The following is a 22,772-nucleotide window of genomic DNA, read 5'->3' as shown; positions in this document are numbered from 1 at the left end:
CCCTGAGGTCTTCCTAGGCTGCTGCAGAAATGGAGTCTGACTTCTATTGCTTTGGCTAGAGTTGAGGATGTGAATTCCTCTGGCTAATTGCTTTTTGGATAACCTACAAAACACCAAGCGTCAGATGCTTGGCCTGGTAACGTTGCTTTGCACTCCTTTGGCTCAATGCTGCAGCTCCCATCAGGGGGAATCCCAGGAGGAGAGTGGTAGGAGGTCGGGATATTCCCGAATTCAGATACCCACGTTTTCTCAGCAGCTGCTGTACATGTCAGCAAAAGCGGGCAGCCTTGAAAGTGCTCAGATTTAAGTGGAGGGTTGAAATGGCACCCAACGGGGTGCTTCTGCCCAGCTAAAACTTTACTCTCAGTTGATTGACCTCACGTATGAAGCATCTGGTGACTTAAGCAAAGATGTGCGATGGATACATTTTCTAAAACATCGACCAGGCATTTGCTCCCTTGGGAAATAGGTTTTAAGTTCTTGCTAGTTTTGTGCAGGCTGACAAACACACCTTGGCAGAGCAGATGAACGTTACCAGAGACAAAGAGAGCACAGGCGTGCACACACATGCTATTTGTGTGTGTGCTCCTGCACTGTGGACGCTTTAGGCTGCCCTTTCTATCAGTTGACAATTCTAATCGCAATTAGGGAAAACCAAAAACCCAGTCACTGTAAACTTTGCCTATTAACAAAAAACATGTCAATCTCTAACTGCAAGGTTGCTTTTGTACCAAGTCTGTGGCATGTGACATGAAATTGTTCAGCTGCATTCAGGAAACTGAGGAAAAAGAAGAGCAGATTTCCAAGTCGTCATTGACCTGCCTCTCATCCTGCTGTGTGATGCTACCACATAGACTCTGTAGAGTAACATGATATTTTGCCCAAAGGTACAGGCAAATATCTCTAAAAGGTGTATCCTGCCCCCTCAGTGCACTAAGAAATCCTGAAATCCTGAAACTAGTTGTTCTGACAGTCATCACCCGATGATGCTACATGGAGGACTTTCCCCCATTGTATTAAGGAGACCTTGACAAAGAAAGGGCGCATCTGTGGAGTTCTCCATCCATGTAACCACAAGGTAAATCTTTCTTATTCTACAATAGAATCGCAGTCCATATGCACACAGTGTTTGATTAAGGACAGATGCTGCCCCCCAAAAAAGGTAGTATTACCTCTCATCTGCTTATATGGCTGTTTCTTTTCACTATTGCCATGGAAAAGAGCAGGTTTGTGGCAAGAGATAGAAGTAAAGTCTTAATGAGCAGGTCTGTAGAACCCCCGTGGGCTTTACCCCCACTCACTGGGTCCAGGAGGTTTTGCATCCAGTGTAGGCTCCAAGACGCAGATTGACATGGGAATATGCCCATAAACTTTGCCTTCAAAATCAAAGTTTCTGTGTTAACAAGACTATTTCTAAATCAGTAACATTCTCCCCCACCAATGAAAAAAAAGAATTGTCAGCTGTTAGTCAACAGCCCAAAAAACCAAATCCCAAGCCTGAAGCTTTTTTCAGTCTGAGGGGAAATACATCGGGTGCTTGGTCTGGGATTTGTGAGGGAGAGAGCAGTGTGGTTTTTGACACGTGTGCCCTGCTGTCTCAAGCAGCCAGGCCGGCAGCCCCGTCGTGCAGGAGGAACACCGGCTGTACTTGTCTGACCCCCCCGGCCAGCCCGGGCTGGGGCTGGTGTGCTCTAGGAGGAGCCACATCTGCCCTTGCTCTCCGGAATGGGGTCATCAGCCTGCCAAGCTTTCCAGGAAAGAGGGAGTGGCTGGAGAGGCTTGAGTTACTGAGCGTGGACCACCTGGAAAATAGTGCTCAGCGAGCACTTGTCCTACCTCTAGGCACTCCACAGTAAGGAGTAAGGGATGCTGAATTTTCTTTGAACTCCCACCCAAACGTGCTTTGAAGAAATGGAAGGGCAGGCAAGTAACATGCATGTTTTGTTATGAATAAATGGAAATAGCATTTATGCGTTTTAGTCTGTTATGGAGGTTGGTTCAGATTACAGTATTTCGATCAAGACTTGAATCACATAGGTGTTTGAGTCTACCTGGGGACAGGGACTGTTTGCAAAGCTCAGACCTTGACCCAGGTTCTGACTGAGAGTACCTTGAAACTTTGATGTGTTTCTAGGTCTGACAGAGAAAAAGGGAAAGTAAAGGAAAAATAAACTTCTCTCTACATTAGAGAGAAAGCATATTAGTAATGCTGCCACTATTTGAGGATTGGGGAAAAAATCCTAGTCTCTTGAAAGGCAAAGTTGGGAAATAGCTATCTTTTAGTTCAAGAAATCAGAGTCATAAAAATTATAGCTATAAAACACATAGCAGCCTGAACCCTCTACATAAAACCCCTTGTATTTTACGGCTCCTTTTCTGTTTCAGGTCTTCATTTGCCTAATTACTACTCAGAGGCTGGCAGAGATTCTCGCTGCAGCGCTCAGCTCTGCTGACTGCAGAGACCCTACCTGGCACACTAAGTTAGTGCGTCAGCATTCTAGGTAGAAATGAATGAAAAATCAATCAGGGCAACTGCAGTGGTAGCATATACAACTCTAACCTACTTTGTGCATGGTTTCGAACATTTCATTGTGTATTTAGGCATCTTTTAAAATGGTAAGTGGATGTGAAATAAAATAGATATTTCTAGTCAGCTAGAAGAAATGTTTTGTCATCTTTACTGATTAGCTGAAGCAAACTTTACCACCCTGACTGCTAAGTTAATCTGCAGTCTTGATTGAAATGCCAAAACCTACAAGGCGATTGTTTTAATCTTGAAAAACTATCACCAGCAGATTGCATCATGCAGTGGATATAGATATAGTAACAGCTTTGATTGATTGTTTTAACTGTGTTTACAGACCAGATCTAGAGTAGGTCTGGAAAAACAAAAGTACACTAGAACCTTTTTTGAAACACAGTTATTGCTTACATATGGTCTTGCAAGGAGTTTGGTTTATGGATATTTATGTGGGTGCTTTTATTTTTTCATGTTGTATTTTTGCATAGGCAGAGTTAAATATGGATTGCCAGTTTCATTTAATGAAAGTCCATGATAAAAAGGTCCAGTCTTCATGCCTAGAAAATCAGTAGCTGTTATAACTTCTTCGGCTGCAAGGGTTAAATATGTTATAGATCCTTTAAAAGATCATTTCTGTAACAAGCTGTGCAGTGCAACACCATAAAGTTTCAAAAAATTCACAAGCCTCTTTGTATGTGATGCCCTTACAGTGAAGAAGATTCTTTTGACTATAAAGATGAAGAGTCTACTTTTTCTGGTGCTGATTTCTGTCTGCTGGGCTGAAGCTCACCCTGACAACTCAAGTCTGGAACATGAAAGAATTATTCACATTCAAGGTAAGGAAATACATGAGAAAATACCAGTATGTTCAGGTTGCTGAGGGAAAGAGAGTAATGTGCTTAATGATCCTTAATTTTTTTATTCTGCTGCACTGTTTTTTAAATACTGTTATTACGAGTGACCAAACCTTTTCTTTTCTGCTTCTGTTGCATTATTATTACTCCTAAAGAAAGTAAAAAAACAAAAGTTGCACTGTTTAATATCACTTAGTCACAACCTTGCAAGGATTAGTGAGTAAAGTACAGCATGATTTAAGATAAAGAAAAAAAGCATGCATCCTAAAGTAATAACCAACTGCAATGCATTGAAATACCTTTCGTTTACTGTGGAATATATTTGATTTTAAGACGACTGTCATACATCATTCTTCACATTACAGAAATCTATTTCTGCTTATTATTTAAAAAGGCTCAGCACATCTGAGATCATAATTGGACAATTTAAGCCAGGGAAAAAAAATAAAAGTAGCTTACCCCGAAAGAAATATGTCTTTCCTCATACCTTTAATTCACACTAAGTATTATACTGGCCTTCTGCATAATCCTGTTTGGTTCATGTGTGAATCCTAGAGCTTATAGCTGTAGCAGGATTTGAGTCTGCAGTACAATGCAGCTGTTTTTCAGTCCCAGCTTCAGTCATTGAGGGTCATCTTGTATAAGAAAAAACAGGGGATGTATGCAGTAAGGACAGGCAGAACTAACAGGGATTTTCCTGCTTTCATTTATGTGTTTCCTGAGGCTGGCTAAAATTAATCTTGCAAAATTAAGACACAGCATTACTGTTTTCTCTCTCGCTTTTTTAAATTTTGATTCCTTTCTCTCAACAGCTGGCAAATTGTGTTATTTGAATGTGTGTGTAAATATGAATTACCAAGTTAGGGGAGGTTACTAAGAAAGCCTGAACATTCACAAGTTCACAGGAAAGTCACAGAAGTTAAAGCTACCCTGCACCTATTAAAACAGGCACTCGGATTGTCAAGGTCGAGTAAGGAATAACAGAGAGCCAGTCTCTCTCTAAGGAAACTCACAGGATGAAGGTCAAATGAATGTGTTATATCAAAACGAAGACATATCACTGTTGTGAGATGATTACCGTTAGTTCCCCGGGGCGAATTTCAAATTTGATACTGTTGTCTAATCAATACATAGTTTGCCTTTCCTTGTGTAATGCAGTTTATCTCTGAACTTTATTTATGTTCTTGGAAGATTAAATTAGTGGAAGCAATTAATCCAAATCAAAACCATTTTTCCTTAATCTATGTATGTTAAGCTTGCTCAGTCAGCAGTTTAGTGTAGTTTGCAAGTCATACATGTCGCTTATTCCTAGTCCTTCAGAATGTGTCCAGTGCAGTCTGCAAGTGTAGTTCAGAGCTGATGAAAGGTTCAAGATGGAACATTCCCCCTACCCATGAAAACTCATCTGAACCTCAAGAGTTTATTCCTTCAAGGAAAAGCTGGATAAAGCTTAAAATTGGGCTCTACCATGAGCTTTGTACATCCACTGATTCAGGTTCTGGAATACGCAGACAAAAATCAAATAAAAAAGAATAAAACTGCTTGGAACTTGATATATTCGCTATTAATTTTTTGCACTCCTCTCTGCGTTGTGGAATCCCATTAGGGTTGAGATTCTGCTCTGCCTAATGTTGCATAAACACACATGATGATCTACACCTGGAAATGAGCTGGAAATCGGGGAAGCCTGTGGAACACATGTGTTATAGCTTCATACAAAAGGTATTTTATAGTACATTAAGGAGTGTAGCATACCCCTCCACAGCTGAAGTCCAATATGTAGCTAAACTCCTCCTGGATTGCGTGCTTTGGAATGCCTTGGAATTACAAAAGGTGCGGATAGATGTGCAGTCAAGTACACAGAACTGAAAGGGATCTCCTGAGGCAAAGAACTAAACTGTCTTCTATTCCCCTTTCTTTACATCATTTAATGTCCTGTACATTTAGTTTCATTTCTTGAAAAGCTGGGTTTCAAATCTCATTACTGCAAGGTAGTTTTGGACCCTATTTTTCTGGTATGAAAAACACTTTCCTAATACTCCATGTTTGTTCACAGCCATTATATGGCCTTATGCTTCTCCTCGAGTTGTTCCATAGTTTCAAATAACAATTTTTCTTCTTTGATGTTCACTTTAAAACATGAATAAGAGAACACCGTATCCTCACAGCTGTCTTTTGAGTAAACTTTTTCAAATTCTTCTCTAAGTGTGTGATCTCCAGTTACCTGATAATATGAATAGTTCATCTCTACACTGGATCGTTCTTGTTTCAGTTCATGCTTCTTGAGTGCGCCCAGCCAGGCTGACTTTAGTATTTTCATTTTTCCAGCTAACAATGCTTTGTTTTTCAGATCTTGGATCAAATTTGTACTCTTCCCAGCCATGTTGCAGTGCTGATCGATAGTCTATTGTCATAGACAATATTTAGCAGTCATTCTCCCTCACTATCACTTAAAATTAACAAGCACAAGGTTTATATCAATAGTTCTTCATGCTGGGCCTTAAAAATCTAGATTATGTGTTCAATATTAAATGTTGTCATACTTTTTCCACCCTTCTTTCTTCAAACATTCTAAATATCCATTCTCCTCCCTTCAGTGATGCTTAATATGCCATGTAAAATTTTATTAATTTAATAGTCACATTTACTTTATAAGGTAAAATTAGTGGAAATATTATAGAGTCTCAAAGATTACACTGGAGACAATTCACTGGCCTTTTTCTAGGACATTTATTTTTCAGCCAAAGCAGCTGCAGTCTTCTCTGTATCTAGCTCTTAGACATTTAGCAAAGTTTCTACCAAAACACCTATATTCTCCATCCTGTCTAATTTCATGTTTCCCATATCACTGACTTCCCTGGGCTCCAAGCAATTGATACATCACATTTCCCTGGCCTTGGTAAATATCTACTGCATTTTATCCCTTGCTAGTGACTTACTCTATTTCTGTTCTACAACAATTTTTCTTCAAAAATTGTTCTAAGGTCCTGTTTGCTGTTCAGGTCAGGAGAGGAGTGGCTGGAGAGCTGCCTGGCGGAAAGGGACCTGGGGGTGCTGGTTGACAGCCGGCTGAACATGAGCCGGCAGTGTGCCCAGGTGGCCAAGAAGGCCAACAGCGTCCTGGCCTGTATCAGCAATAGTGTGGCCAGCAGGAGCAGGGAAGTGATTGTGCCCCTGTACTCGGCTCTGGTGAGGTTGCACCTCGAATCCTGTGTTCAGTTTTGGGCCCCTCACTACAAGAAGGACGTGGAGGTGCTGGAGCGTGTCCAGAGAAGGGCAACGAAGCTGGTGAGGGGTCTGGAGCACAAGTCTGATGAGCAGCTGAGGGAACTGGGGTTTTTCAGTCTGGAGAAGGGGAGGCTGAGGGGAGACCTTATCGCTCTCTACAACTACCTGAAAGGGGGTTGTGGCGACAAGGGTGCTGGTCTCTTCTCCCAAGTAACTAGCGATAGGATGAGAGAAAATGGCCTCAAGTTGTGCCAGGGGAGGTTTAGATTGGATATTAGGAAAAATTTCTTTACTGAGAGGGTGGTCAAGCATTGGAACAGGCTGCTCAGGGAGGTGGTGGAGTCACCATCTCTGGAAGTATTCAAAAAACGTGTGGATGTGGCGCTTCAGGACATGGTTTAGGGGACATGGTGGTGCTGGATTAATGGTCGGACTTGATGATCTTGAAGGTCCTTTCCAACCTAGTGATTCTGTGATTCTGTGATTCTGTAATCAGCCTGTTAATGGTTTAATTACTTTCCTTACATATATTTGTTATTTTGCTGTTGTCCAGAAATACATGGTACCATTCTTAAAGTTGAGCTAATATCTCTCCCATCAGGTTTGCCATACCAAGTGTCAGTAGTAACATCAGTACTTCAGTCTGTGAGGTTTTCTACCCTTTCTTTGAACTGGCTATATTTTCTGAGTTCAGCTTTTATCTTTATGTTTTCATTTCATATCAATGCACGCCAGTACTTTGAAGAACATCATACTATCAGACCATCAAACCCAACATTATTAAAAAAAGAGGTTTTGCCAATATAGCACTTGGGTCATTTCTCATTTCATTCCGCCTTTATCTGTGTAATGACTCCATATTACAAAATCAACTTGTGCCTGTTTAAAAGACTTTTTTTCACTGCTGCAGTAAGAACTTCTACAGTCCTTCCTGACATGTTTTTGATCCATGTTCTATTTTGTCCTCACTATCATTTCTTATTTCTTCACAACCTGCTGAAACACGAATGTACAGTGCCACCTCGTCACCTTTATCTTTCATTTGGCCTTCCTAAAGAGCAGCCACCTATTAACACCGTATTATGGTCTGGCAGCTATTTCAGCGTGCTTCCGACTCCCTGGAGAGCTCTGTGTCAGGAACCAGAAGATCTAATTACCCCACTTTGCTGCCCTCCATTAGTATAAAAACTCCTGCCATCTCTCTCAGACTCAGCATTTGCTAACCAGTACAAACAGTATTTCAGAAATCGTGTTGCTCTCTGATTACACTGACAGGTCATTGCTTTTATGAACACAGAGCTCTGTCTTTCAAATGTCCACTGTCTTGAAACTGTGGATTTCTTTAGCTTTACTAAACACTTTCCAACCTCTTTAACATTGCAATTGGCATCAATATGTTCTCCCTTAAATCATTAAATTTTTCTCAGAAATGAGTAGCTAACATCATGAATACCTCTGTTCCTTCTGTCAGTGTCAGCTCTAGTTCCTGGTTCTCCTCTTACTGGTTAACACAGTGAGACTGGACCTCAGCCAAATTTCTCATCTTCTAGGCAGTTTTACCTCCCTACCTTTACCAGTATTCCTTTCTGCTTCTTTCCTCTCACCCACTTCTTTTGTTTATATCTTTTATTCTTTGGTTTTATTCCAATTATTTTATTTATGAACACAATTTATGAAATATCTAAAGTTGCATTTTATCTCTTCTGTGACTTTATTTCCTTTCCTGAAGCTTGTGGTGGACTTCATGGTTTTGGTCAGACTGCTCTATTACCCCAGACTGCTTGACCATGTCACCTTTTCAAGGTGAGATTTACACCTTTGTAAAGGTAGTTTGTCTGCATACAAAAGACATCCCAGTTTAACTTTTGTGGATGAAGGCGAATGAAAGAACTATATTTAAATGAGATGTGTTGTACCCCTGACCCCCCCACCCCACAACACTGTGTTCCTTAGGGGATACCAGTTTCACTCTTTAGAAAAAATCATAATCCTAAATGAAATCATCTGGTCAACGTGAAACTGGGACAAAAGCATACCCTAGCCACATAAGCGTCCACAAGAAGAAGACAATACTAATCTAAGATATCAGTGTAATTAAAGATTCAGATTTTTCTCTGAAGTCAAGATCTGCAAAGGACTCTCTGACCCATGAGAGCGGAAGATAATTCTTTTCAGTGCGTAGTTTTGTATCTCACTCTAATCTATTCATAGTGCTAGTTGCTGACCATTTATTCAAAGAGCCAGAGTACCCTTCAGAGATAAGAGCATTCTTCTGTCTGTAGCTGTTCTACAAAATAAATGAAGCGGAGTAAGCCATTAGAGTAATTGCTAAGTTAATTACTTAAGGGTGGCAGGAGCCTTTAACATATGCCTCCAGTTTGCTCAGGTTTTAGAAATACAAGAAGAAAGGCCAGCAAAGAGAATACAAAGTTTGGTTTATGAAGGATCAGCCTTTAACTTTTTAGCTTTTCCTTGAATATAAGTGAATTTATATTATGCAGCACTTCTTTACATTGCAGATACAAGAACACACCCATTTGCCTATCAAGATCTCTGTGCAGGTTTATTTATACATACCAAGAAATACGTCAACATGGAATGAGCAGAAAACTTTCTAATATTGCCCTATTAAAAAAAAAAAAGAATGTTAAATCAATTAATAAATAACAAAAGCAGAATAAATCTTTGCCCAACTTGTTTGGCGTGATAATGAGTTTTATTCACAGTTTACTTCCTTCTCTTCAAAACAAGCCAGAACCAACAGAGAGAAAGCTGCATAGGCTTGCTGGACTAGCCAAAAACACGATAAGAGATTAGAGGCACTACTGATTTGACCTCTTACACTAATTCTTATCTTCCCAAGTTTCATGCTTTTCCACTTTCCTTTTGACTTTCTTCCTTCGGTCCACCTTTCTGCATCTTCCCATTTTCAGTGATGTTACCTGTTACGTCTTTCAATTTCTCTTGCATTTATTTTTTCTGTTTAAAATTTCTTACTAGTTTTATTGCCATTCAGGACACTTTAGATTATGTTATGATACATTTTACAGTCGCTTCTTATAATTGAGCTGCTTCTTTTACATCAGCATAACTTGCTTTCCTCTTCAAAGCACGGCATGTTGCAACAGCATGTAATACCCCACCTCCCGTTCACTGTTGGTTTCATTAGAGGCGTTCAGTACTGCATCTTCTGGAATAGACCTTAAATGATAGGTACCCATATATTTGGGTTGTGACAAATTGTTACAGAAGCAAAAAGATTCACATTAAACATACATATAAATTACTAGTTTGCCCTTGCTTGCATCATCAATCTAATTCCACATATATAGCATGTAAAGTTAACTAAAGAAGTGGAAGAGCGTCTCACCAGTTCTGTGTGATATTTTGGTTTTCTCAAACAGTCTCAATGCCACCCATGAAGAGTTCCTTCTGTGCAGAAGTGGTGCAGAGACAGTGTCATGATTTCTATTCTGTTCTGCTCTGCTCTATGAGGCCTGATCTTCACTCAATTTCTTTATATATAATGAAGTAAACACATACTTTATTTAGATTAAAAGGTGGCAATATTTTAGAAGAGCTGAAGTTTGTTTTTTCCCTAATTCGTTCAGGTGCTATTAGGTCTCCTAGAAACCTAAACTTGAGTTAATGTGGCCCTTTTAAGAATTCCCCCCAATGCGTTACTCAGGTTGAGTAGGTGGGATCAGCTGAAAAATGTTTTACCTCAGTCTTGTCATCTTGATGTTGGAAAGACAGATTTCTTCTCTGCCATTTATAATATGAGTGTTTTTAACTGTACTATTATTTGGAACCATGTACCTGAACTTTTTAATTAAGATTTATCTCCTACCAGTTGTACGCCAAAACTTAAAAGTAATGTGTAAAGATTTTTTTATCCTGTCAGTTTAGAGGTAGGAAAGTGGGAGTTTGATGTTTTTGTTTTCTTTCTCATGACATAAACAAAATTACATTAATGCTTGGGCCAAATAAGAAGAGCTTTTCCTAGTCTTACAGCTGATATAGAAAAGTTTTTAAATTTTTTTCCCCAAAACAAAAGTAAAAAGGTAGTTAGTTAAAACATAGTTAGAAAAAAAAGTAGTAGGAAAACTATGTGGAAAAAAGTGTGTGTGTGTAATTCTTCGTCATGTTTTTCCCTTTCGATTCTCTGAGTAATACATATTTGTATTTATATATTAATAATGCACTTCCACACATATTATAGCAAGTGTCAATTACAGTTATGACAGAAATTATTTCTTAATTTTAAAGAAGATGGTAGGATAACAAAACATGCCACTGCTATGGGAAGAGTGAGGATATTTTAGCATAACATTTATGCTTAAGTCCCTGGTAATACTTCAGGAAAGAAGAAACAACTCTGTGTTTATTTAAAGCAGGATGGCACACAGTGTTATTAACCTAATGTCTTGCTAACAGTGTGGAACATTTAGGCAGTACATGAGTCTGACAAAACACATCTATGATGTGATCCCTGAATTATTATTTTTTTCCCTTTAAAAAGGCACATTCTTTTCTCCACTGTTGCTTTGTGAGTTAGTCTGTTAAAATGTGGGAATAATTCAGTTTTGTAGCCAGGTCAGCATAAGCTTCTGGACAGTTCTGATGGATGAATTGGATAAAGCTCTTTGCCAAGGGTTGGCGTGACTCATCCTCTCTGCCCCACACTATGTTCCTGGCTTTCCAGACCTGGCTTGCCGTTACTCTTGAGTGCAGAAGCCAGTTAGAAAAAAAAAAAAAACCGCCCAAACAAAAAGAACCCCCCACAAAACCAGAGAAAACCCCAAAACCAAAACAATACAAAACGCTAAAAAGACAAACAAATCTGAATACATGTCCAGCAATAAAATTGGGAACTGAACAGGTAAGCTAGCCCGTGAGACTGAGCTGCGAGCTCTAGCAGCAGGACAGCAGGTCCACTTACGGCACTCGAAGCGGGCATCACACTGGAGTTAAGGTTAGATGTGCACAAAGCAATGACAACCAGGACAGCACAGCATTCGGACGAGGGAGAAGGAGCGGTGGAGAATGCAGCCGAGGCGGATAGCACGCTGCTGCCTGTGCCTTATTACCTAAGATCGCAAGATACCCTTTTGCCTGCAGTATATACCTGCTCGGTTTGGCACCCTTGAGATACAGCAAAGCCGACCCACGCAGCAGGTTTCCAAGCGAGCTTTCATTTGTGGCAGGCAGTCTTTCCCTACAGCTTGGAAAAACAGCTCCCAGAGTTGTGTGTCACCCCGTGCAGCTGGGAGAGCTTCTGCAGCTTGGGCAAACTCATCCTTAGCTAGCTGGTTTTGCTTTGCGTTGCCTTTGTCATCCACCTAATTGCACCAACAGGATTAACACAAGGCCACAGCCTGTCAGAATCAATAGCAGAGAAGCAGGAGTGGAAAAAATACGGCAGATTAGTCACCTGTGATGCCTGATTCCGTACTACCAGCTGAGCTGCTGCCTGTCTTACAAGGCAATATATGCCTGGAAGGCTGAAAACCCCACCTAGCAAACCTTTCTCATCCCATTTCTGACCCTGGAGCCTTGCTGTTGCCCTCTCTGTTTCCCATCCAGAAGTGCATTCCTCACCGTTAGTCCACCAACGGGGGCTCCTGAGTGGCCGTGCACGTGGTCTGTCTTGTCTCCTGCAAGGATCCACGCTGTCCTGTTGAAGACGACTGCTTAGCGAAGGGTTATCTGCGATCCGCAGAGCTTATTGTTGTTTGGCCATTCACCTTGCAAATTCTCTGATGCTATTTCTGAACAAAGTAGTTCTGGGGAAAAAGAAGTATTGTCTTCTTCAAATAACATGCTGGGCCCAGTGGTAGCACTCACGTGTTCAGTCTTTCGTTCTTGCACTCATCTTTTAGATATTCCTGCCATTTGGACACAAAGATAATTTCATTCAGAAGGAGCTGCCTTGTCAGAAAACCCATGTGGAAAGCAGCCAGGGAGCCACCCCGACAAGCCTTTAAAACCGTGTTTACCCCATCTTCCATGATCAGCTCACCATTTCATCACAGATCAGGAACCAGGATTCATTCCTCATTTAAGCTGACTTTCACAGCAGTAAGCTAGAATGCAGCATCCAGAGTGCTAAACGTATCGTAAATGAAGAGATTCTGGTTCGCTCTGTGTTTGAGCATTTTTGTTTGTTTGTTGTGTGGGGCTTTTTAACTCCTTCTCTGTGACTCCAGAAAGACCAAGACCATTCATTTTGCCATGGTCACAAAAATTTGCAGTTAGGTGAATTTGGCCCTGGTTCTCACTCGCTGCTGGATAATAAAGATTTCTTGGCCTCTTGCCAAACCCCAGTTATCTCATTTTTAATCCCGAATCCCTGCTGCCTGCTTGTCTTCTGCATGACTTCTAGCCCAAAAAGAAACTATGCAGCATCCCCCAGTCTGACATCTGCTTTTCCTCGAAAGCCACAGATTCTTTCTTCCTCCTTTCCTAGGTCTGGGAGCAGCAGCAATGTTATTTTCTGCCCCACTGTCTTGCTAGAGAGAAGGGCACATCATCTCTTTTTCTGTAAAAAAGAATTGACTTTTAGAAAACTTGAGGGTGGAAGCTCATTTCAAGTGTTGCATCTCCCTTTCAACCTCCAGGGACATAGGAGATGTTCCAGGCAGAGAAAAGCCATGCTTTGCTTTTCCTTTCCCAGGTTGCCCTCCCCTCTGTCCTTTACTGAGGTGTAATCTCAGGTAATGGCTGCTGCAAGGGGCCAGAGGAGGTGGGAAGCAGCCAGGAGGGAGGTACACCGTGGCATTCGGACACTGACGCTGGAGGCAGAGGCGACAGTGCTCTGGGCAAGGCTCCAGGCCTTGCTGGCACACACTAGCTGTTGTTAGAAAGAGCGAGCATTAGCAGCCCGAGTCAGACTCTCCCTCCTGCCCCAGTCCTTTCAGCTAATATTTATTAACTTGACTGTTTCGGTATTGAAGACCCAACATAGTTAGGCTCTGATTCAGATTTCTTCGTAATAACCACCCCAAAGCATAACATTTCTCCTCCCAAGGTAGACAGAAGTTTGTGGAACGTTTTTGTCCCTGAAGGAAACTGGGAAGTTTGCAGACAAACTCTCCTGGCTGCCTTCACTTTCTTCCTTCTCCCCGTCCTGTGGAAACTGTGTTAGGAACACTTTCCGTGGTGCCTTGCCTCAGATCACCTCTCTCCTTCGATGCTCTCTGAATGGGGCAAGATGGGTTACCAGAGCAGCCCCAAGCCCTGCTCACCTCTGGGAAGAAGGGCAGTGAAAAAGAAAACCAGTTACGTGGTGCTGCGGGTGTCCTGCTCTGCAGTAATGGTTTTTCACTAGGTGGGAAGGTCTCTCACCCTGGTAAAAAAGCTTGCAGCGCTCAAGCTTCTTCATTCTCAAGGAAGCTGGCAGTCTGGTTAATCGGTCCTGCGCAGGTAGTAGGGATGCTTCTGACACAGCATCTCCAGACGGATAACTACCCGTATGGGATACCTTTTTTTCTTAAGCGGATGATGCATATTTGCCCTCAGGAAGCTTGTCTTTGCAGCTATGACCCTTGAGACCCCCCTGCAGGGCTGCGTCCAGCTCCGGAGCCCTCGGCACAGGAGAGACACGGAGCTGCTGGAGCGGGGCCAGAGGAGGCCCCAGCAACGCTCCGAGGGCTGGAACAGCTCTGCCGGGAGGACAGGCCGGGAGAGCTGGGGGGGCTCAGCCTGGAGCAGAGAAGGCTCCGGGGAGACCTTCCTGCAGCTGCCAGGGCTGAGAGGGGCCTGTAGGAAAGGTGGGGACGGGCCTGTTAGCAAGGCCTGTTGCAATAGAAGAAGGGGTAATGGATTTAAACTAAAAGAGGGCAGATTCAAACTAGATCTAAGGAAGAAATTTTTCCCCATGAGGGTGGTGAAGCCCTGTCCCAGGTTGCCCAGAGAGGTGGTGGATGCCCCGTCCCTGGGAACCCCCCAGGTCAGGCTGGACGGGGCTCTGAGCAACCTGCTCTGGTTGGGGATGTCCCTGCTCACTGCAGGGGGGGTTGGACTAGATGGCCTTTAAACATCCCTTCCAACCCAAACTGTTCTATGAGTCTTTGCTTCTGTGAATGTGTTTGCATAATCATAACATGCTGCATACTCTGGGGTTTCTTCTGCTGCTTTGTGTAGCCAGCGGGGACAGACAGTGAAGTCAAACCGCAGCTGCAGTTTAGGTGAATATGTAATTTAGCCAGTAGTCTTGTCAACAAGGCTCAGAAGCCCAGGACTATCTGGAGACACTTATGAGCTACAGATCCATGGCTGCGGACACACCGCAGGTTTTTGCAGTGCTGTGAACAGACAGCTGGCCGGCTGGGATACTCCCCGGTGGGCTCGTCACTGACACCTCGTCTGTCAGCCCATCTCCATCCCAGTCCTTCCTTCCTCCAGTCATCCACACCTCCCTCTGGCTGCAGGCGTTTCTGCGGTTTTGTCCTATCGATCCAGGTTCATCCCTACGGACGCCCCTTGGGCAGCCCCTGCGTCCCTGCAGTTAGCCTTGGCTAGAGAGAGCCAGACCAAGTCTTAGAGCCAGGAATCACCTTCCTCAGCTGTTGCACTGACCTGCTGAACACACGCAGGGGTTTACAACGTCTGTCCTTCTGGCCTGGTATGTCAAGTGCGGTTGGTGGTTCCTTCCCGGCGAGCCGAGTGCTGGTGGTTCCTTGCTCCTTTCAGTCGGTGTCTCTGTGATGGAGGACAGCAATATCTACGGCAGCGCTGATCTTCCTAGATCGGTTTTGCAAACTGTGCATGAGAGGAAAAGCAGGAGGTACTGAAAGGAGGGAATATTCTTGCTTTTGCTTGCATCTGCTGACTGCCACCATGAAACCTGTGCTTCCCAGGGTTTTCCAAAGGCAGCACAGCCTACCAAAGAAGCCCCAGAGGCTCAGGGTTAGAAATGAGCACCTGCTCAAGCTGACTGTCCTAAAAATGATTTCACAAGAGCAACATCAGTCGTAGTGACCTGCTAGAGAGAAAAGAGAGCAGAGAGTCTGGCATGGCGGTGAGGAAGAAAGGAGCCAGCCAGTTAAATATGGGTTTGTGTCAAAAGTCAGATCAAAATACCAAAGATAAAGTAGTTGATGAGTTTGAAGGAGATGAGAAAAACTGATGAAGGAAAACCAGACTGAGATGATGAGGGAAGTGGGCAGGAGAGGACCGGATTTTGCACTTGAAGATATATTGGACTTCCTTACTTTGGTGGAAGTATGTGAGAAGAGGAACTCAAACTCAAAAATTAGAATAAAATACAAATGCAAAATGAGACATTTTAGAATTATGCTGACACTTTTTGTGTCAATATAAATAGGCTATTTGATGCAGTAATGGCTTTTCTGGTTTGTGAGCATGATTCACTGTATGCCAGATTGTGAGGGACTTTGTGTGCTGAATAAGCTGAGTCCGTACATAAAAATTGTGTTATGAAAAAAATGCAGCATTGATACAACCCACAGTGAAATACAGGATGTTTGTGTGGAGACTTTTATGCATGATGGCATTCGTCCACCAGCTATACAACTCTGTAAATAAGTTTATACAGCTCTATCTCCAGGACTATGGAGTATATAGGATGGCTTCTGCCTATCTGGGGGGTAGTGCTGCAAACCAGTTTGCCTCTCTGCCTGTCTGGGAGTGCACACACAGAGACATACTTACATCTAAGTAAATAATTATATACAACTGGTTTATGCACCCTAGTACTACATGGGTACAAGACGATTGCAGGGAAATGATCCTGCAGACCTGATGTATAATATAGCTAATGGTTCTTACGGCATTGGTCATATCCATTCTGTAAAAGGTAGATTGCAGACTAATTCTTGTTTTTGTTTTTCTCCTTGAATCCAGCAGAAAATGGACCCCGTCTACTTGTGGTAGCAGAGCAAGCTAAAATCTTCTCACATCGGGGTGGCAATGTCACACTGCCATGTAAATTTTACCATGAACACACATCAACAGCTGGCTCAGGAACCCACAAAATCCGGGTCAAGTGGACCAAACTCACCTCAGATTACCTCAAGGAAGTGGACGTCTTTGTTGCAATGGGACACCATAGAAAGACCTACGGAAACTACCAGGGCAGAGTATTTCTGAGGGAAAGCAGTGAAAATGATGCCTCTCTTATAATCACGAATATAATACTGGAGGATTACGGGAGATATAAGTGCGAGGTGATTGAAGGATTAGAGGATGATACAGCAGTGGTAGCTCTGAATCTGGAAGGTAGGTAACACCTGAATTATACCCAAATTCAGATTTGTGTGGTGGTAAGGAATACCTGCTTTTTTCTCCTAGTACTGCTGGTATTGTATTATTAGTGATAACAGCAAGCTGGGAATTTGGATTCATTGTGCTCTGGGGATCTTGGCCTGACAGCCCATGACAACGATCATAAATTAGAAGAACATTAGGACTCCTATGACTTATGCTAGCCTACGGCATATTCAGCTCCCAGTGACACCCCATGGGAGAGAAGCCAAAAAAGAGTGACCAAACATAGTATGAAGAACTCCATATGTTTTTAATTCTCTCCTATCACTTTACAGAAGTCATTGCATGTTTTTACAGTACACTTAGGCAAAATTATATTAAATATTCCCCTAATAGCCATTTTACAGAACTTGGGAACATTTTAGATTATCGAGCAAATACAGATCTTCCTACAAAGAGGAAAAATGTTAAACTAGTTTTCCAGAGACAGTGGTTTTGTTTTTTCCAGCCTTATAATTACATAAAGTAGATCTCTATATTGCCTGCCAAGATAACTCCTGCATGTAGTCTGTAGTCATGTCCCTCAGCAATATTCTTGAAAACAGTAGACTACAAAGCATTAGAAAAGTTAGTGAAACAGGTTTAAAGAGGACCAGAAATTTAGCTTTCATTTACTCTTATGGAGATCAGATAAATTTTATGAGATTCAATCCACGTAAACCAGTATTTGGCCTTTTTCCCCAAAGCACTGCACTGAACTCAGCAGTGAACTAAAAGCTGCATGAAGCTGTCTCCCTTACCCTTACTTACACCAGCAAGTGTGTGCCAGAGAAAACTTTATAGAAGCCATGTTATCTGTGGAAAATAGTTAGGAAGAAAAAAGGAAAGAAAATAAGAAAATCAAACCCTTGGCTCTCACACCTGTAAATAGGTGAAATGTACAACTCCTTCATTGGGCGTTATTGTACATTATGATGGTTATATAGTTACCCTGCACGATAAGACTCGCTGAGTGGTTCTTGGAACAAAATAGATGTTGTGGGCTTAGCTTACTTCTTTATAAATATTTTTCCATGCCTGATTGGAAGCTACTGAAACCTTCCATTTCTGACTGCAGAAAGGCCCTTCACAATTTCCATGCCAGCAGAATAGCCGATTTATGTTGTTTCACCTCACATAATCCATCTTGAATAAGAATGCACACTCTTCTTATCAAACTCAGGAGATAAATAAAACTGGACATGTGTGCATGTTGTCCAAAACAGTTTTGAGTGAAGACAGAAATGAGTAGGAGGCAAAAGCATTTTACTTTATTTCTCTGCTAGCCGAAGGCTCTTGTGTTCAACCTCCTCTTTGCTCGGGCAGGCACGGCAGTGGCTGCTCATTGCAGCTGCTGTCATTGAGACGAGCCACTGAAGGCAGAGCATCTTCTGCTGGGCATGCTCAGCTTTGCCAAAGTGAAAGACGGCTCTGGTCAGCAGCCCAGGCTGCAGGTATGAGTCCTGCGCTCGGGAGATGCATTACGAGGTGGGCAGCCCCAGGGGACAAGAGTGACCCACCTTGCAGGGTGGTTTCCAGACAATAAGGATGTAAACAAAAATATGTTAAGTGCAGCTATTTGCTGCACGCGAGGAATAGCAAGTGCCACGTAATCCATGTCAGAAACATGCAACATCTCTTTAGGTGTGTTTGACCCCAGCATGTCCTTTCTCCTTTCACATGGCTGTGCAGGTGGTCCTGGAGCCCACCCCTGGGTTGCGAGGTTGCTCAATAATTCAGTAATATTCTTCTGACAGTCTCCTTGCATGCTAAGTGCATATCTCTGTCAGGCTTCAATACGTTCCAGACAAATAACTATATATCTTGTTCCCCATCAGATACTGGGATTTCCCTGCGTCTTACAGCATTATGGTATTTTTGCCAATGTAAAAGGGTCAGAGCCAGTGTAAAATCTTTAACGTGTTTATCACACCACACATATGGACCAGATACTCATCTAGTGCCACTTAGCATTGTGCACGTGCAGAGTTCCATATTTGAAAAGCAATATTTGGTTGATACTAGAGTAAGAAAGCAATGAGAAATCTTTTCTTTACTGCATACAGTAACACAACTGAAAAAAGGAGATCTTTTACCTGTTTTACTGTGACAGTTTCATGATATAGCCCGTTGGATACCAGGTCTGGGGTACCACCTCCTGATATACACCGTCCACTCTAGCTTGCTGCTGTAACTCTAAACAGTGTCTCCCTCTGAAGTATGCCAACCCCAGCCCATCCTGCACAACAGCACCTCTCCCTCCTGTTTTCCCTCACCTCCAAAACATATGGAGATTCATATGGATAGGAGGAGTTATATTTCTTCAAATCAAGTACGTTCCAATCTCTGCTCAAAGGAAAGCTTATACATTTTAACTAGGGTTTGGCTAACTTAAGGGACAATGTCTTTTTAATGATTTTTGTTAGACATGGGACAGGTGTAAGACTGTTCATTTCTGATGTTATGGAGCGATGTTTCCTAACCTGACAGGAAAATTTCAGTTGCAAAACCTCACGAGAAAACATAACCTTTCAAGTGAGATAAGTCTAGTGAGTGTGTCAGTGTCAGTCCTGGTTATGACGACTTAATCCAATGATTTTGTGTCTAAGTTTCATTGAAGTTTCCTTTTAAAATGCTAACAATTAAAATGCACTTATATTTACAGTGGGCGTATATGGTTGACAGAATGTATTCCTCTGTTTGTATGCCTCTGTGCTTATTTTTTCATCCTATCTGCAGGTTTATGCACTGCCGGCTTTAATTGCTGCTTCATATATTTGGTCAATGCAGAACAGATCAAGGAAAAAAAATTAATTTTTGCACAAAAATAAAAATATATCAGCCCATCCTAACTTTCTATATCTGTTGTAAATAATACGGTTAACCTCACAGTGGGAAGGATTTGCATCAGTAGCCTGATGTCCCGAGATGGTGGCCCTGAGGATGTTAATTGGCAGCGCGACAAAACCATTCATATCCAGGAATGCCCGCTAGCACTGCAAAACAGCTGATCGCTCCAACGTGAGCTCACTGTACAAACCGTGTAGCTTTGGCTAGGCGAAAGCACGTTAATATATCAATATGAAAATCATTGACCTCTACCTCAGTGGACCTTTTTTCTTTGAATGTGGTAGTGCTTTATTCTCATTAGACTTAAAGGCCTCCTGGGATTGTCATTAAATAAACTGTCCATAAAAATTGGGTGCTTTTAACTTTGAAAAAACAGTGGAGTTAGATCCAGTCTGTATTTATTTCATACCTTACATGTTTTGGGTGTGTTTTCCTCATTATTATTTAATGCAGAACCACGCCATTTCCCCCGTACACTAGCGAGACAGTGCTGCCTAGCAGCTAAAGCTCAGGACTAGGATTCACGGCAGCATTTCACAACCACCAGCTTTAAGAACTATTCAGTCATGTCATGATTATCATCCTGTTTGAAGCCTTAAGTACAAGGACTGATCTAAGGTCAGGAGACGGGCTGAGCATAGTGGCTGCGAGAAATGTCAAGTACTGCAGCAGGTGGGACACTTTTTATGGTGGCCTTGTCACGAAAGACATTTTCTCACTGAATTGGCCTTACTCTCCTCCTGCACATAAAATATGGATCATGAGTTTTGTACTTTGCCAAATGTCCTGAGAATCAAAAGCTTAACAAATTAAAAGGTCTCCTATGGCAGGTGGATATTGGTGCCCAAGTTGTAAGCAAAGAAAGAATTCTCAGCTCACATTAAATTTTCTTTATGTTGGTGTTTTACTGGTCTACACTAAGTTTTCTTTATGTTAGTGCTTTACTATTTTCCTTTCTTACGACTAGTAGGCACCATAATGAATCTTACTACCTCAGGTTTGTGTCTTTCGGCTTCCCAGCACTGGCCCTCAGTTTTAATGCTCAGGCACAGATTTTGTGTGCTATTCCTTTGTGAGATTCATGGGTCAGGCAACAAGGAATGTGGAACAAAGCCAAACTGTCAAAGGCAGATTTTTACTCTACTGTGAATTTTTTTAATGGTTTCTGTCTTCAGGGAGACATGATAACTGAATGCATTAGTTTTGCAATACAGGCTATAAAATAATTACTTTGTATGTTGAACAGTACCAGAAATATGCAGATCTAGATATAGCCGTTGAAAATTTCTGTAGAAAGCTCTTTGGGTGGCTCTACATGAAGCAAAAACCATCAGGTTTTGTGATCTTTCTTGGAGGTATGTTAGCCTTTACGGCTGAAATAGAGTTAGAAAAAGAACAGACATCTGTTTAAAAAACAGACTTTATAATTCAAAATAGATCAAACAAATCCATAAGCTCCATGTAAATAAATTCTTTCAAATTGTCACAGCAATCGTTTTCTAGTCTAGTCATTTGCTCTTAACTTGGATGTAAGCAAAGGGAATTAATAGCTGACACCAATACAGAGTCTAGAATGTACCAACTCCATGCTCTCAACAGCAGGAGAAATCAGATTTATCCTAATAATGTATGTTACATTTGTTTCTTCAGCATATTGCTGTTACATTCATACACAAAAAGATATTTTAAATATTCTTTGGTTGGCAATCTGTTGTTCTCTCTGCTATAAAACTTATTTTATAGGACAAACTATTAGTGGGTGCCTAGAAGACAACAAAAAATCTTGTAAAAGACTACAGGAACTTGTCAAGAGTAAGTCATGACAAACCAATGTAATTCTTTCTGTGACAGGGTGACAGGTATTTGACACAGCTGTGTTTGCAAGTGCTATGAGAAATGGTTCTTGAAAGATGCAGGTGAAGTAAAAAGTTAAAAATAAAGCAGTAAAAACTTATCTGGAAATGATGACCTGAAAGGAAAATGCTAAAAGAATTAGGACTAATTAGCCTAAGGAAAGCAAAGAAAGACAACAGACTCCAAATTCTTATAAAGGCTGTAGAAAACTAGGGGAATAATCTACCCCCAAACCAGACGAGTCTAGTTCATGTGCCTGTGTTTGTCAGAAACAAGCAACCCCACCGACAGCTTGGTTATGGGATGCGGTGGGCTGGAGGGACACCATCCTAAGCTTCAGTTTCAATTTTCAGGAGGTTGATACCTGCTGACAGCTAGTGGCCCACCCATGGGGTCTGTGCTGAATGATTGGATATCTGACTGTCCTGATGGGCACAGAAATGGAGATGGAGTCTCAAGGAAAATGAGGGACTTACCACTTTTCACTGAATTTTAGAAATCCAGCATGGAAAATTTTGCCATCAAGTGTATGAATCTGCCAGCATAAAACTGTACCCTACAGTATAGTATATAGCAAACTCCACTGTTACCCGGTGTTTACACTGGCTACAAGAAAACTTACTTTTCTGTTTGGGCTAGAACTCAAGGAAGCCCATTTCTTTACTCTGGCTGTAAAAAGACCTTTTTTTTCCACATGGGTCAACATAAATTTATGTTATTTTGTTCTATGTGTAAATACTCTTAAAACTGCTAATTGTGTATGGTGCTGGCTTAATAGGCACCCATAAATTGTTACTGGAGTTGAGCTTTCTAAGGTTATTTCCTCACTTTGTTGTCTTGGGTAACTGTTAACAGCACCTTGCACTGACAATGTGTCTGTAGAGACTGAGTAATTGCAAAGTACTTGCGCTGAATTTTAGGGATACACACACATCATCACATATCTTTTGCATTCCTTAAAAGCCGCAGTAGTAGAAGCAGAGTTGTACATTTCTATAATTGAATGTAAGGCATTCACGGAAATCAAGTGTTCATATGGGGAGGATATGTTACACATCCAGTTCTTATGTTCCAATTTGGTAGAAATCTTATTTTCCATTACAACAGTCATTTTCTGGACTGCAGTTGGGTTGTCACAGGTGCTTACAGCAAGCCTTACTCGGCACTCCTCTTTCACCAACAGATTTATTTTCTAC

At 41.8% G+C, this 22,772-nt stretch overlaps 1 protein-coding gene across 1 annotated transcript in view; it reads left to right on the top strand.

The window, feature by feature from the left end:
• Positions 1-3,257: 3,257 nt before the first annotated feature.
• HAPLN1 (hyaluronan and proteoglycan link protein 1) overlaps positions 3,258-22,772 on the top strand; it is a gene marked incomplete at both ends in the record, with an annotated part of 30,827 nt that continues 11,312 nt past the window's right edge. The window contains 2 exons of the mRNA XM_082013813.1: positions 3,258-3,357; positions 16,471-16,845. Coding sequence (XP_081869939.1) covers positions 3,258-3,357; positions 16,471-16,845 — 475 coding nt within the window. The remainder of the gene's footprint in view (positions 3,358-16,470; positions 16,846-22,772) is intronic.

The sequence above is a fragment of the Phaethon aethereus genome (genome assembly GCF_964289735.1).
Source record: "Phaethon aethereus genome assembly, chromosome: Z".
Lineage (NCBI taxonomy): Eukaryota > Metazoa > Chordata > Aves > Phaethontiformes > Phaethontidae > Phaethon > Phaethon aethereus.
Note: the sequence above shows the minus strand (reverse complement) of the source record. Positions and strands in the feature narration are given on the sequence as shown.